Source organism: Manacus candei, unplaced genomic scaffold (assembly GCF_025592945.1).
Source record: "Manacus candei isolate 608988 ecotype Guabito, Panama unplaced genomic scaffold, ASM2559294v1 h1tg000153l, whole genome shotgun sequence".
NCBI lineage: Eukaryota > Metazoa > Chordata > Aves > Passeriformes > Pipridae > Manacus > Manacus candei.
Genome location: NW_026138201.1, coordinates 971,456 through 987,789, shown reverse-complemented (window position 1 = coordinate 987,789; position 16,334 = coordinate 971,456). Strand labels below are relative to the sequence as shown.

Genomic DNA, 16,334 nt, shown 5'->3' with positions numbered 1-16,334 from the left:
CTTTGAGGCCATCTGACAGAGGCATCAGCTGCAGGGCACTGTGCCAAGCACTGCTTAAAACGTCCTGCGAGTCACAAAGCACTTGGCACAGGGTTCATCTCTAAAAGGAGTTGTTTCTGCTTGAGTACACCACTCTAGTTTCTAGGAACTGCTAAGATACACCAGGCACTGCCAGCTAAACCACTTTTGTATATACTGTTGTCCTTATTTGCACTGTGCAACATTTCAGAGATCCTCCTTTGGAAAAACAAGAGCTCCTTGTGCCATCTGTCCTGCAAGCAGACAGCAACCCTACCTCAGCCTCTGAGATGGTTCTCTGTTTGCTTTGGTACCCCTGAATTTGTTCTGCACAACGGGAAAAAAAGCTCCAAATCACATTCCTGGAAAAGACTGGATTTTTTTGCATACTGCTGCACTTTTGTACAATAGGTTGTTAGCATGGATTTAAGTAACAAAAATAGAATGCAGGATTCCTCTTACATCATTCAAGAGACATTATTCAATGCCAAGATGAAAAAGATATTTGCTTGAAGGTAAACACTTATATTACTTATATTGTACATTTTAATACTTTAAGCCCACATATTCCTTTTTTTTTTTTTTAATTCCTTTACTGTGTTTGAAAACTGGGGGTGTTGCACGTGCCTGGTACGCTCCCAGTATTATGCACCATTTTCTCATAAAAGGAATATTAACGTCATTATTTCCACAGACTTATCTACACGGGGCACTGAATCATCTGTGGCTGAACCAGCGTGCATTGTTTCACTTACAGTATCCCTGGGCACTCCTCACACGAGTCCTGGATTCCCGCCTGGAGGAGCACTGGGTTCTGGGAGGATTTAAAAACCACTTCTGAGCTGAAAGAAGAAACAGGCAAGCCAGTAAGATTTGAAAATGCGTTTAGTTAACAAGATAAAACTCCAGGAGACAGTCAAATTATTTTTTTTTTAAGGGTAGTGTCCTAGTTTGATTTGGTACCTAGTTTGATCTGAGTCACCCCGCATCAGAGCTGTGGGGCACCTCAACCCGCTTCCCCTGAAGGAGGAGGGCTCCTTTTTGTGGTGTTTGGGATAAAAGAGGGCTGAATACAGGGATACCTCTGGGAGAAGAGGGGGTGAGGCGGAGCTCGGGGCCGCAGGGTGCCCGGTTCCCGAGCGGGGAGGGTCGGCTGAGGGACACGGGGCTGTGAGGGGGCGATGGAGCCCCGGGGGTGGCTGAGGGGCAGCTCCTGGGGCACCGGGCACAGCACGGGCAGGGCACTCACCCACCGAACGCACCCTTCTGCGTTAGGGAATAACGCTGCGGCTCCTCGCTGCTCTCCCGCTTGCCCGTCCTGCAGGGGAAGGGGTCAGTTTTGCCCCCCCCGTGCCAGGGATGTGACGAGGGGGGAGCCCCGCGACCCTCCTTGCCCTGAGGGGGGGGTGCTGTGGGGCAGCTCGAGGCCGCAGGGCCACACCTGGAACCTGCAGCACACCTGAGACTGCTCAGCCCTGACGGGCTGCAGGGTCCGTGTCCACAGCTCTGTGCCCGCACCTGGAACACACCTGAGACTGCTCAGCCCTGACGGGCTGCAGGGTCCGTGTCCATAGCTCTGTGCCTGTATCTGTAACCTGGAACACACCTGAGACTGCTCAGCCCTGACGGGCTGCAGGGTCCGTGCCCATAGCTCTGTGCCTGTATCTGTAACCTGGAACACACCTGAGACTGCTCAGCTCTGATGGGCTGCAGGGTCCGTGCCCATAGCTCTGTGCCCATACCTGGAACACACCTGAACCTGCTCAGCCCTGATGGGCTGCAGGGTCCGTGCCCATAGCTCTGTGCCCGCACCTGGAACCTGGAACACACCTGAACCCGCCCAGCCCTGACGGGCTGGAGGCTCCGCGCCGGTATCTGTGCCAGGAGCTTCACTGCGCCCTGATGTTCCAGCCTGAGGGAACAGAGCAGCTCCTCAAACGGCTCCTGAAGCTGCCGGGCACCCCCGGGCACATTTGGGTGAAGCGTGGCGACCCCAAAGAGGATTGCGATTGCCCAGCACAGCTGAGGTAAGTGCCCTGCCACAGGGAAGGCAGGAGGGACCTGCTGCCTCTCCCTCAGCACGAACCCAGCTTTAGGAATGACCAGAGGCTGCGCTGGCACAACCGGCCACTGGAGAGACACTGATGTACAGGAGAGCAGGCTTGTTAGTTCTGCTCATCGAGACGTAATTTACTGCAGTTTATTTTCACTTGGTGAATCAGAAACGCTCTCCCCAGCGTTCCCTTGCACTGTCAGGTGCAGTGGTAGCTGCTTTCCTTTGCCAGTACTCCCCACTCTCCAACCCAGGGTCTGCTGGGGTGCTGCCATGGGAAGGTTATGCTGTCAAGGTGTCCTAGGGGTGATCTCCTCTCAACAGCTGTGACTGCAGAAGAGGAAGGAAACCATTTGTTTTAAGTGCCCGAAGGAGAAAAGTGCATTATGGGGGAGGAAGGAAGAGATAAGGGCAATACAGCCCACAAAAACCTGGGATTGATTGATAGATAGATAGATAAATAAATAAATAAATACAACTGCACTGAAGGGAAGGAGAGAGTGATCACGAATGGGATTTACAGAGCAAACAGACCAGAATTAGGCAATGGGAAGAAAGGGAAGCTGAAATGTGTTGTGCAGGGTAACTAAGATGGGAAGGCAGTCATGGACTGGGGTGATGCGAGAGGGAAAGAAGAGGGGAGAGCCAGATGGAATTGTCTGTTTGTAATACAGAGGGAGAGCTCTGTGAGTGAACAGAACAGATGCCTGTGCTGGGCAATGAGCCTGGGCTTACTCTATTCCTTATTACTAGGCTACAGCATACACAGGAAGATCAAATGAGAAGCAATTTGGAATGATTTAAATGGAAGGCAGGAATGAAAAAGGGGTCAGGGTGTAAAGGATACAGATGCAAAAATCAGGGTCTAAAAGGGTTTAGCAGCACTTAGTCACTGAGCACTTTAACATTTACAGAGCGATTCCATGGGGTTTATTACAATTATTTACTCAGGTAAGTGGTCTATCGGGGCCACAGAGGATAATTGCTTATTCTTGGTTTCCCACCTTGGCTGAGCAGTTGATGGTTCTGATTGTTCCCACCTCCACCACGCCAGAGCTCCTGTGGGATCAGGGAGTGCCTCTCGGCTCCCCTGGTTTGGTCAAGGGACATCAGGAGCTTCTGAGGATGAGGGGGGTGAGTGTGTGTGTGTGTGTGTGTGTGTGTGTGCACCCCCACACCATCACAAGTATCCATGTATTTACAGCAGGTTAGCTTTTCTCCTGTTATCAGTTCCTTTCTTCACTTGGGTGACAAAGGTCCCTGAATTGCTTCCAAAGTCTCCTGCCCTGAAAACACAGGATGGAATTTTGTCTGTATGTCTTGCACAAACCTTACACTCCCAGCAATGTTAAAAGAATGTTATGGCTGCAAATTCAGGTGGAGGGCTGTGTTTCTAAGGCTGTTAAATACAAAAGAAGGAGCCATTGGAAGATAAAAGTCCACCAAGCAGGAGAAAACCCAACTTTATTATTTCATACAACATCTGATCTGTTCTAACACAGCAATTAACACCTCTGCTTTTGTCCCTCATTTATACGGATTTTATTTATGAAAATATTTTGGCAAGCATTTGATATTTGACAACCAAGAAAGACCTTTTAGCCATTTCACCAACAAAGTCTTAAAATAATATTCCCAAGGTTAATTTCTCTGACCCAGTCATGTTTTTTAACAGCAGCAACTTACTCAGGCAAAATTTGAGTATTTGCAACATCCAGTCTGGCTTTCTCTCTGCCTATTCTTTACAGTAATATGCTTGGTTTAAATCCATTCCTTCCAGTCTCTGGAATGTTTTGTTTCCTTTTACTTTTTCTCTCTCTTCTTTTTTTTTTTTAATTTTTTTTAAAGCTGTCTTCTCTTTGGTTTTGTCTAGCTCCTTTTTTCCATTACAGTTCTGTCTCTCTGCGATGGTTTCCCTCCCTCTCCCACTGCTGCACACGTTGTTGCTGTCCAGAACAGATAAGGACCTTGTGACAGAGATCCTTTGTTGGCTTTTTTTTTTTTTTTTTGGTCAGAAAAGTGCAAAATACAACCTCTTTAATCAAAGGACATTCCAGCCAGTTACACTCCTCAGTTCTTCAAAGCAAACTCATATACTCAGACTTTGTTACAAACAAGTTCAAACCAAAGTCAAGGTCAGAAAGATGCAGTTAACAGAGCTCATTTCCCCCAGCATTTACCCTGTTTCATATGTACTTTTTTCACATGTGATGTACTGAAATGCTCATGCTTTTAGTGTTGCTAACAGAAGGTAGATGTGAGGGGGTAGGTGCAAGGGAAGGCAGCACTGCCTGTAATTATGCTCTGTTAGGTGACATTTGACTGTGGGGAGACCTTGTTGCTGTCTGTCTCTGAAGATGTGCTTGTCACTTGGCAGCTTTAAAAATACACCTGCAGTTACATCCAGAATTATTTTACAGATCCTGTCACTCTGCAGGACACACAGATAGTGCTGGAAGTCAAAACTTGTCTTTTAAAGTTAATCTCTACATTCAATCAGGGGTGAACTCTGAGTGAACTGACTCTGGCTTTCAAAACATACTTTGCATTTCTGATACTATCTTCCTTCTTAAAAGTATTTTATAAACTGTTCTGTTTACCAAGATGCCAAACTAGTAAGATCCAGTCAGCTCTGAAGTAGAAAAGAGCAATCCCCTCACAGGGAGTAACCAGCAGTTCCACTGTGCAAGGAATTTTATCTCAATCAACAGGGGCAGGTTGGCTCCCTGCTATGGAAAAAATCAAGACACGAGTTAGTTGGTGTCTTCAAGATACTTTTCATCAACCTCAGTAAACTTTTGTGACAAGTTTTACTTGTTTTCTTTCAAACCAGCAGGTTCTGGCATAAAGTGAACTAGGATTTAACTTATCATAGCTTCTCAAAGAGCAGGATGCCAAAAGCAAACCAGCATCACACCTCAGTGCACGGCACCACAGCTGAACAATCAGATGCACTGCCTCTCCCAGCCAAAACCCACCAGCTGCATTTCTTAGCCTGATTACATCCTTTCAAGTAATAGCTCCAAAGTCTGCAAAACAGCCCCAAACAAGCAACTGAATTAATGTGTTGTTTGGTACACTTGGATAAACACACAGATTTACCAGGAGAGACAGGGATCCATTCTGCCTGAATCGAGTGGGCAGCTGCTGTAGGTATTTCCTGAAGTGTGTGTTTCGCCTCTCAGACATCCTGGATTGCCTTTCTTTGCTGCTGCTTGAAAGAAACTCCTTTCTATTTCAAAGTTCACAGGTTTCAACTGATTCCAAAATCCTCTTCTCATTGTGACTTCTGTTCCTGAATTTTCTGTCATTTTTCTCTTAATGGTGTTGGCCTGTCACTGTCATATTTAATTGCTCACATTTCAGAATATTACCATGGTAATATAACAGATAATGTCACCTCTTGTACATTTGGAACAGTATCCAAGCCTCCCTTTGGTTGTATTTTATGTGGTTACTTTTGTAATGTGCTTAATTGGGAAGTATTGATATTCTTTGTCCTTAGTGACTTTCCCAACTCCTTGCAAGGAAATCCAGAGCTTATGTAATGTATTATTGTTGTGAGCACTGTTGGGGTTTTAAAATAATAGGTTAAGGATATAAAAGGAGAAAAACTTACAGGAAAAGATAATAACATTTCTCAGATTAATTGATTCAGACTGAAAAATGGAAATTCTTTCAAAGGCGTTTCTTCACAGAAATTTCCTCTCACGTTATTTTTTAATGAATGTGAACCAAAGAAGAATATTAGGCACTGTAAATCTACAGGATGGGCCTGACCTTGAGGCTCAAGCTCAGGCAAATATTTAGCAAGTCTTCTAACTGCTATCTACAGCTGACAAAATATTCTAAGACACTCAACAAATTCTTTAGTAATACATTCCAATGTCATTACAATGCAGTGTCAAATAGCATTCCAAGCTGGATTTCATACACTGCTTCTGGGGTTTAGGGAGAAGAATATCACCTGGTTCTTTTAAAACACAGTCTTTGCCCTTCAGGTTTATTGATTTATTTATTTAGCAGCATGCTAAAATTCCTTGCTGCCTTGACTGGCAGCAGGGAAGGGTGAAGGGTAAAGAGCCAGAGCTTCCCCAGCTCCATCACACCTCAGTTTTCAGGTGACACTGGTTACATTCTTCCTTTCTCCCTTCCTGTTCTCCCTGATCCTATCCTTCACCTTCCTTGTCACTAGGAATACCATTCTCCAAATATTTTCTAAAGCTTTCTAGAGGCTGCACTACAGTGATATAAGGAAAATGAGAAGGTGAGGAGTGATGTTTAGGGAATATTACAGACAGCTCACAAGGACACAGTGTTCTTACACCAATTAAAAGTCGGTGATTTCAGTGTGTTTTCACCAAAACACTGGATATGGAGTAAAAACTGGCTATCCTTACCAGAGTTCTTCCTAAAACTATACCACAATATCCATCCACACTGCCATTTAATGAACAAACCAGAAGGGTCAGGTCTGTCATATCAGCATGTAAAACCTGTGAGTCCCAACTGTACCTGAAAACAATGGAAGTGGCTGACTAGAGAAACGAGAAATTTTTTAATGCCTATGTTTGGGGAGTTTATGCCAAGAAGTGCCTCAGGTCTTTAAAAGTCTGTGAAATGGTACCATGAGTAGAATTATAGAACCACAGAATGGTTTCATGCCAAAGAGACCTTAAAAATTATCTTGTTTCCCCCCTGCCATGGGCAGGGACACCTTCCACTAGCCCAGGTTGCCCCAAGCCCCATCCAACCTGGCCTGGGACACTTCCAGGGCTGGGGCAGCCACAGCTTCTCTGGGCAACCTGTGCCAGGGCCAAACCACCCTCACAGGGAAGAATTGCTTCCATATATAGCTCTGAAAACTCCAATTACCACATTAAATCCGAGAATGATTCATTTCCAACACAAGTTTTACGACTGGAATTTTGGGGGTACAGGTCTGGAACAGCCTGCCTTGGCACAATTCCAGCCTTTTTTTCTCCTCCAACACCAGGATTTCGTGCGCAGAGCTGCAAAGAGCGAGTCGGGCTGTTCACCGAGCGCCAGAACAAACCACGCTGGGGGGACTCGGGAGCTTTAGGCTTTGGCTTTAAGAGATCAGGAGCCAAAAAAAAAAAAAAAAAAAAGAGAGGGGAGGGGAGGAGGCTGTGGCTGTCGGCCGTGGGATGCGCCGAGCCGAGCTGCCCCCTGTCCCTGCCCCGGTGGCCGTGCCCAGGTGAGCCGTGCCCAGGTGAGCCGTGCCCAGGTGAGCCGTGCCCAGGTGAGCCGCGCTGTGCCACCCGCTGTCCCCGCACCCCGCCCCAGGATGCTGCGGCCGCCGCCAGCCCCGCCTCGCCGGTAGAGCTGCGGAAGGTAACGCTGCCGCCTCCTCCTGCTCCTTCTTCCTTCTGGATTTCGCTCTGCGTTCCTCTCACCCGTCCTTCTCCTCCCTAAGGCTCCCGTCTCCTCCCCGCGGGTCCCTCCTGCCGCGGCTGAGCCCGGTGTGTGTCACACCCGCGGGGCTGGGGGTTTGCCTGGCAGGGGATTTAGGGGTTTTTAAGCGTTTCCCGGGAGCCGAGGCCGTTCCCATCTCCGTCCCCGGGGCTCAGATGTGTCCGTGTCCCCCGGGCCGCGGGTTTGGGGCCGGTTTTAAGCAAACCCCGTCAGCAAGCCCTGCTTTGGGAGCCGCCGGAACGCGCCGGCAGTGCGGCTGTTTCCCGGGCGCCGGGCAAGGCTGGGAATCCCTCCGGGTCATTCCCGGGATCGGCAGGAGCGGCTGCCCTGCCCAGCCTCCTGCTCCCGGCCTGGCTTTTCCCGGGGGGAAGCGGCGGGCGGGGTCCGAGCATCCCTTTGCCCGCGGCTGCCTTGGGGTTGGAGCGCTCGGGGCGGTTTTCAGACGCGGAACTCCCTGGAAACACTCGTCCCGTTAAACCTTTGGCTCGGAGCTTCAGTCTTCTTGTTTCATAGGCAGATCCTTAAATGAAACTTGGTGCCCTGAGCAGCAACAAAAGGTGAAATTAGGAGGAGTTTGGATGTCCCGCCGTGTGTTCGGAGCGAGGACCCGGCTCCCATCCCGGCTGTCCGGCGTGCCCGCATCACCGCGGCTCCCACCGGGCCACCAGGGAACCTGGTGGGCGAGCAGCTGCCCCCGCCTTTGGGCAGTGCCAGGGGATGTTCCAGAGCAGTTCCCGGTGCTCCGACCGCGGGGAGGTTTGAGCCCTTCTCTCTTGCAGCTATTCAGCCCTGAGGGGTGGGGGATTGTTGCTCCCGCTTCCTTGCACAGCTCCTGCTTCCAGGAACCAGCTCCGGGAGCTAAAAGGAAACAGCGAGGTCTGAAATGTTGGTATTGACAACATTTGACAATATCTCGCCTGTGGTGAGATGATGCTTTTATTGAATTTGAGAAGTTGCTACTGTAATTAATAAAGCTTTTTGTTTTATTCAGGGCTCAGAGATGGATTCACCAGAACGAGCCACAATTAGAAGTGAGCAGAAATCCAGGTAACTTGTGTTGGAAAGGTTATGTTTATGTGTCTGTGTGTCTATGTACACACATATATGTATTTATTTAAGTGTCTCAATGACAATCTGAAACCACAGGGGGCATAAACTACTGAATACTGGATACAAGAACATCATGCATGAAAACTTGAAGTGATTCCAGTAACTAGTTTCTCCACGGACCAAGTGCTTCATGCTCAGTTAAGCCGTTTGTGAGGAATGAATAATGAACTTCCTGAGAGGAAACAATTTGGGCTGAATGTAGCAGGCAGGGATGGGGGGTCATCAGACGCATTTTCTTTGTAGGCAGGAGCTGGCAACCTTGTCTGCAATTATTTATTGCTTTGCCTGAGGCCATTTCAAGTTAAACACTGTAGTTTGAGTTAGACAGTTTCAGGTGCTTGTGAAACAAGAGGTGTTAAACATCCATGTCACCAGGAACTGAAAGATCTGTAAAGGTAGTTCACAGTGTTTAGTAAACTAGGTAGTTTAGGTAGTTTAAAGTCAGGGGTGTTTTGAGATTCTGTGTTACTGAAATCCCTGTTTGTACAGAAGTGATTTCGCTGTATGGTTTAAAAGCATTTTCACTTCTCTGCTGAGTAATCAAGAAGGATTGTCCTGACAGTTCCCTATGCTGGTTTGTGCAGGGAGTGTGGACACAGCACAGATTGACCTCTGAGAGGGATCTGTGGGTAGTAACGTCTGAGCAGTGGGTTGGATGGACCCTTGATCTGAACCAGCATGACTGCTGTGCTCACATATCCTGCTCTGAGCACAAATGAGAATGAAGATACTGCTGCTTCCCAGGAAAAAAAATAACAAATAAAAATTGTTTCTTTGAAGCATCATGCCTTCAGGATGAGTGGGAAATGCGCTGTGCACAAGGAATCTTTGTTTTCTGTGTTCCAGAAAGTTCCTGAAGAGCCTGGTGCGGAAGCAGCCGCGGGAGCTGCTGGTGGTGCTCGGGACGGGCGTGAGCGCCGCGGTGGCCCCGGGAATCCCGGCCCTGTGCTCCTGGAGGAGCTGCATCGAGGCCGTGCTGGGAGCAGCCGAGCAGCTGGAGGTGCTGCACCCCGGGGACGTGGCGGAATTCCGCAAGAAGGTCACCAAAGAGAGGGACCTGCTCGTGGTTGCCCACGATCTCATCAGGAAGATGTCACCGGTGAGCGTGCCTGTGACCTCTGCTCGTTTCTAAAACTACCTTGTGCTTTTATTCGGTTACCAACAAAAACCTGTGTCCAAAACTTGACCTTTTTTCTGGTGAAAATGGCCATTTTGTGGGCAATCACGTAACACACCGTATGTTTTGGAGAGCCTAAAACATCCCTGGGTTTTAGTGTGAGTCAGCTTTCGTCAGAATTAATGCAAGCAGGAGTCCTGACTGTTAAATATTCGCTGTGATTCACTTCTGGGGAATGAAAGGGGAATTTGCAGCTCTGTGGAAAAAACTAGGAGGACCCTGAAAATACAGGTAGGCCCTGACCCTACTGATGGCCTTGGCCACACGGAGTGAATCACTTCCCTAAGGACAGTCCCTACACGCTCAGGTTCTCAACCATCCACTGAGTTTCCAGAGGTTCTCAGACTCTGTTAAGCCCTTTGCCAAGTCTTCCTTTTAGCTGAAATATTCAGGGTGACAGACATAGCCCCAAGTGTAGGCTGTGGGGAATGTTTTGCAACATGTGGGCAGCCTCTCTACAGGCCCAGTGTAATAATTACCCCACTGCTGAGGGGACTCTGTCTGTGTTTATGGTAGATTTAATCATTAATAACAGTTTTCTCAGCCAGGAAGGGAAAAACAGAAAAAAAGAAATTGCCACCTTCAATAGTATATCCCAGACTCTGAATCCAGGGAATGGTAATTTTAGTGCTGTTTTCTTGTACCTGTATTACAAGCTCTCTTGAGAAACCCAGCCTAATGTTTGGAGCTACACTGAGTGGAGGCAACACTGGAAAATAAGTTGGGATTTATTTTGGGTGGTTTTGCTCGGTGTGCCGTGCAAGCCCTCTGTGCTCTGGCATTAAGTCTCCAGGTGAAGTGGGTTCCTGTGGGAGGCAGGGATCATGGAGCTGATGAAGTGTTCCTCTGCTCTCTCCTCAGCGTACCGGGGACACGAAGCCCAACTTCTTCCAGGATTGCTTGATGGAGGTGTTTGATAACTTGGAGCAGCACATCCAGAACCCTGTGGTCCTGCAATCCATCCTGAGGCTCATGGAGAGAGGCACAATGGTTCTGACCACAAACTATGATAATTTGCTCGAGATATTTGGTCAGCAACAGGGCAAACCTATGGAATCTTTAGACCTTAAAGATAGGGATAAGGTATGATGAGAGCAGTAAAATTAGTAGATTTAATATAAGACAAGGCAGCTCGAAAGCTTCATTGAAAGATATTTTCCTGTTTAAACAGTGTCAAGACTAAAGCTTGTTAATTGGTAGAGCATGTCTATAAGCTGCAGCAGATGCCCAGACATTTCTTTTATGTGTCTCTTTATTCTGAGTAATCTGGTAACAGTCACCATGGAGAATTTCAGTGACCCATTTATTGACCAGTTCCCCACATTCGCTGTGAAAAACCCACAGATTTATTTAACTTCTGTGAAGTCACTGTTAAAATCCCAAGCAGGATTTCACCTGGCTGGTGAAATTGTGCTGTTCATACCTTTCCTGTCAGTGCTGCTGGAATTTGCTGCTTGGCTGAATGCTTGTTTAGCCCCAAAAGGCAGAGGCAGCTGCAGGATCAGCTGTCACCTCTTTGTTATGATTTCAAGTGAGCTGTGTGATCAGCAATTACAATCTCTTGCTGCAGGGAAGTGCAAAAGGAGTTACTGCTGCTTTAAGTGGTTTATAAGTCAGTGCAGCTGTTTTCCAGGATCCTGGTGATTGTGGTCCATTATAACTGTGATTTGCTTCAGGTTCTTCAGTGGGCGAGAGGCCACGTAAAATATGGAGTTCTTCACATTCACGGCTTATACACAGATCCCTGTGGAATGGTGCTCGATCCCTCGGGATATAAGGATGTTACTCAGGATCCCGAAGTCATGGTTTGTGTGATCTTTACATTTTTTACCATGTTTTGCAGAACTGTTTTATTGTAATCACTGCAGACATGTTACCTAAGGCTGGGGCTGTGTGGGGTCATATAAACGAAATACTTGGGGCCCAGAGAAATGATTCAGAATTATTCAGAAAGGCAGTGCCCTCATATACTCCTGGTAAATCACAGTCAAACCCCACAGCTGGATGTCTCAGTTGCAGTTCTTTGTATTTGTCTTAGGGAAGAACAGGAGCCCCAAAATACTGGACAGCAGGACAAGGATTCATCACCATATGATTGCTTGGATTCATGATTTAGGGGCTTAAGCTGTTACCAGCTCTGGATCTTGGACTGAATGTCGTATCTTAGCTGGTTTAGGAACTCAAACATTCGGTCAAGAATATTAATTCTCCTTATTTACAGACTGACCTAACGGGAGCCCAATATTCTGTCATCACAATTCTTTCAATTTAATTTCCCTTGCTGGCAACACTTATGTGTCTGTTTAAACTTCACAGAATGGCTTGGGTTGGGAGGGACCTTAGAGGTCACCTAGTTCTAACCCCCATGTATTTGTATAACTTGGATTTTTTTTCTTTTTTGGTAGAAACAACAGTTACAAAATGTCAGTTTGGCCTGGTCCTAAAACATTTGCTTCTTTCAGCTCCCTAGTGAAGGTTCTGCTCTGCTGCTCCTTTTCAGCCTGCCTTATTTTAGAAGTCCTGACCTTGGCTTTGCCTGCTGAAGTAAATGTGGCTTTTGTTTGTTTCTGTCCCTTCACAGGAAGTTCTTCAGAACTTGTACCGGACCAAGTCCTTCCTGTTTTTGGGCTGTGGGGAGACCCTGCGTGACCAGATATTCCAAGCCCTTTTTCTTTACACAGTAAAGAACAAAGTGGATTTAGAGCATTACATGTTGGTGCTTAAAGAAAACGAAGACCACTTTTTTAAGCTGCAGGCAGACATGCTGCTGCACGGGATAAAGGTGGTGTCCTATGGGGACTGCTTCCAGCAATTCCCAGAGTATGTCCAGGATCTCACTGCTCAGATCTGCAAGCAGAGGAGCCCAGGTAAGGAAAATCCAGGGCACGTGGCCTCCTCACCAGCACAGGCTGGATTGAACAGGTGCCCAGCAGTGCCCTGTGTGAGCCCTGCACGAGGTGCTGACCTCATGTGCAGCTCCTTGGCTCCTGAGGGACATGCAGGCTTGGAATACATGGCCAAACTGTGACCAGATCTGGTTTTTGGGAATCTGTGGATTTTGGAGGTCTGTGGATTCTTGCAACTCTAATCTTGAGTTCTGAATTTGCCTTTTTGTTAGCATTTGGTAAAGGTGTTCACTTTGCGGATTTTTTTGGCATGAACTATTCCAGCCTACTGAGTGTTATATTATCTGAAATCTGACGTGTCAGGAGACTGAAGGAGTTGAAGGAATTACCTGGTGGGATAACCTGGTTGAGCCACAGTATCTGATCAAGCATAGAATGGGAAATTAAATCAGTGCCTCCAATAAACGTTGGGCTTATCACAGTCAGGGCTAATGGGGAGAAACAACTCTGTCACAGGAAAGAGATTCCTTTCATGTTTTCCAAACAAGGTCTGGTCTGCTATGGTTTATCCACAGAACTGAGGAAAATAACTAAATGACCTTGGGAAGAATTACTATTTGACAGCTCTTTTATTTATCAACTCAGTGAAACTGTTTTGTCTAAAATTACTCCAAGTGGTGCAGAGCAGGAACCTTCCCCTTGCTCCCCCTGAAAGAAAACTGCAGGTGCATGCCCAAATTATAGCCTGCTTTTTGTGACCTGATGAATATTCCAGTTAGACTGCATTATGTTTTTCTTTCCATGGAGGCTAGAAAAAAATATTTAGCACAGCATGGAGGTTTCAGGACGTTTATCTGCAGTGCAGACAACTAAAAGTAAGTTGGTGTGCAGTTCCAGACACTGAACTCAGCCTGCTGGTGTTGATGGATGTACTTTTCATAGTCTGAGCAGTACCTAGAGCCTGTTCAGTCTGGAGAATCCAATTTATTGCAGAGCAGCCAGGGAGGAAGACAGGTTTGCTTAAGGTCTAAATGGAAATGACTGCAAAATGCTCCCCTTTTCCTTGGGAATTCCTGATTGGCATCAGACGTGAGAAGAGGGACCTTACTCAGACTTGAAAGCCTTGTGATCTCAGTTACAAGGTCTCTCCCAACCAAAAACCATTTGGGGATTCTAAACACAACCTTGCTGTTTTGGGATGGTGCCTAAATTATAAAAGCTTTCTGCATGGTAACCTGTGCTGCTGCTCTCTCACACTTCTCTAGATGCTGATCGGGTGGACAGCACAACCCTGCTGGGTAAGTAACATTTTTACTGTCTCAGAAAGTTCCATAATCCTACCAAAGAGAGAAAAATACATCTCTTGTTTCCAAAGTAACTAAATGATTACTGTCCACTGCTCTACTTTACCTCCCAAAGTCTGCTGCATGCTCTCTTTTTTCCCCTCTGATTTTCTTTTTGCTTATCAGCAGGTAACTGCTGGGTTTCAGCTGTCAATCAAATGATAAATGATAGAAAGGAAGAGCTCCAGGAAATGTATATAAAAAGTTATTAATGCTGCCTAGAGTAGTCTAAGGTAATACTAATATCCATGAGGTTTTGACTTAGATTCCCAAGCACAGGTTTCTGTTCCAAAGCCTGCCTTAAGGAGGTCTGAAGAGTGAATCTCAAGCGTGTGGTACTGACGGTGAATTTTCAGCTAAGCTGTTCAGGGACTTTGTGATACTTCACTGAATAAGCTGAGCAATAATACATTCCAGTTTATGGTGTAAAATAGCAAAACTTCCCTTTGAAACAATGTAGAAAGATCCCACTCCTGAGAGCTCTGTGCTGCTGCAGGGAACATCAGAAGTGTATAAAAGTAGTATTCCATTACTGTGCAGGAGGGTCTTAGGCAGTGCAGGAGGAGAAACCCCCCCTCTTTCCCAACCACAGAGCACACAAGGTCCCAGACACTTGTGGGCAGGTGTAAAGTCAGAGATTAGGTTTGTAATTCCAACTGGATCTTAGGCTTACCTGTCTTGCAACTGAGTTCATGAATCCCATTTTCAATAAAATAAAATTAGGTATCAGTAAAGGAGAAACCAAAAACCTGAGCACAATTTATTCCAGTACCTCATAACATAAAGCTCCTTACAGGTGATTTTAGCTCCTGTTTACTTGTAATTTGGAATACAGACCAAGTAAAACAGACTTTCTGCAGGGTTAGTGTTATATATAATTCAGAATCCAAACCCAAGAACCTCACGGGACCAGGACTGTGTTTACCTTTATATCTGGTGCTTGTAGTAAAAATTACACCAAGCACATGTATGTAGCAACAATTTGGGGTTTTTTCCTTCTCCCTCCCCAGGAACTTCATGTGTGGACTGTGCTAAAAGAAAGCTGGGAGAAAGTGGCACTGACTCTCCTAAGAGGATCAAGCAGTCAGATACACCCACCAGTGAATGAAAAAACCCCAAACACCAAAGCCCACCCCAGAAGCTTTTTAACAGTAGGTGTTTTACGTCTGCTGCATGGAAAGTTTTGAGCTGGTATTTCCATGGTTTTAAGTGGAATAAAACTGTACATATTAGCCTTTCCTTTCTAAAGCTGTAAATGTGTGATGTGTGTGAAGCTGGAGCCACCAGTCACTCCTCTGGCACGGCCAGACCCTCAGGCTGTACCTGCAGGGTCAGACAAGTGGGTGCAACTTTCTCTCAAGCCCTTTGGACCAGACTCTGCTCAGGTGAAGCCACAAGAGAGGTAACTTTGGAATCTCTCAAAAATGCCTTTTGGCACAGAAGCCTGTGGGGTTTCAGTTCCTTTCCCATCAGCTGGACTGTGGGTGTGCTGTGGAGGCTGGACTCCAGGGTCTGTCAGCACAGGGCTGCTTCCAGGCTTCAGATCCCTAAACCCTGAGGAACAGGAAGTGGTGTTCCACAGTTATGGAGCACACAGCACAGTGACCCACCTGCTTTTCACTTTCAGCACGAGGGTTTGTTTTCCTGAGTCTGGTGAGGCAGGAAGGGCTGTGCCAGGGCTGTATCCACAGGGCTCCCTGACCTCTCTGCTGGGGGTTTCTGTGGACATGTTTTACAGGCTGTTACACCACAGGCTGTGCTGCCCCTTGCCTTGGACAGCAGGTGACAGAGTCCTGCTGCAGTGGAATGAAGCCCAGTCAGTATCCTGGGATGGATCTGCAGACAATTCCTGGTGTGGACCTTTGCTGTGGGTTGAACTACTCTAAGGGTGAAGGTGGGGCACTGCAGCACCTCTTTGCCCCAGGGACTGGTACTTCTCCCACTGGGGCACCACACAGACAGAATTATTACTTGAGTGGCTTGGAAAAGCTGATCCCACAGAGGGGCATGTTCAAGGCTGTTTGTGATTCCATTGCCTAGGGCTCTTTTTCTACTTCATTCATAACCTTTTTTTTTTAAATGGGAGTAAGGTACTTACTGAAAACCAACCTGTTGTCCATGACATTACCCTGTTTTGCTCAAGCTGTGTAATGAATTTGGAAGGACATCTCTGAAGGTGACATACACTCTTCCAATAAAATATTTAAAGTAAACTGTTCCTGTGTAGCAGCTGTCCCCGTTCTTCAGGCTGTTCCTTTCTTCACTGCATTCTTCTGTCTCAACCACCTGTTCCCAGCAAATGGTTAAAGTCCCCCAAACAAACCAGGACTTGTGTATTAGCAGCACCCAGA

The 16,334-nt window shown here is 46.8% G+C and overlaps 1 protein-coding gene across 8 annotated transcripts; it reads left to right on the top strand.

Moving 5' to 3' along the window:
* The first annotated feature begins 229 nt into the window (after nt 1-229).
* FAM118A (family with sequence similarity 118 member A) lies at nt 230-16,201 on the top strand. Of its 8 annotated transcripts, none has more exons than XM_051772595.1 (9): nt 230-533; nt 713-884; nt 8,499-8,554; nt 9,464-9,716; nt 10,656-10,877; nt 11,471-11,599; nt 12,376-12,661; nt 13,906-13,938; nt 14,994-16,201. In XM_051772595.1, exons 3-9 carry the CDS (start codon nt 8,508-8,510, stop codon nt 15,089-15,091), a joined length of 1,068 nt encoding a protein of 355 aa, XP_051628555.1. In that variant the 5' UTR covers nt 230-533; nt 713-884; nt 8,499-8,507; the 3' UTR covers nt 15,092-16,201. The 8 variants fall into 8 exon arrangements, with proteins under 8 accessions (XP_051628555.1, XP_051628550.1, XP_051628549.1 ...); XM_051772590.1 differs by lacking the exons at nt 230-533; nt 713-884 and adding an exon at nt 1,523-7,426 and having other exon boundaries at nt 14,994-15,134; nt 15,722-16,201; XM_051772589.1 differs by lacking the exons at nt 230-533; nt 713-884 and adding an exon at nt 1,523-7,426 and having other exon boundaries at nt 14,994-15,134; nt 15,217-16,201.
* The last annotated feature ends 133 nt before the right edge of the window (nt 16,202-16,334 follow it).

What these genes read in the sequence shown, in the direction of transcription:
- FAM118A (XM_051772590.1), top strand. Translation starts at nt 6,725, where the DNA reads ATGGTTTCATGCCAAAGAGACCTTAAAAATTATCTTGTTTCCCCCCTG. An exon ending in TCATCAGGAAGATGTCACCG is followed by an intron (nt 9,717 to 10,655) that starts GTGAGCGTGCCT and finishes CTCTCTCCTCAG; the next exon opens with CGTACCGGGGACACGAAGCC. An exon ending in CTCAGGATCCCGAAGTCATG is followed by an intron (nt 11,600 to 12,375) that starts GTTTGTGTGATC and finishes GTCCCTTCACAG; the next exon opens with GAAGTTCTTCAGAACTTGTA.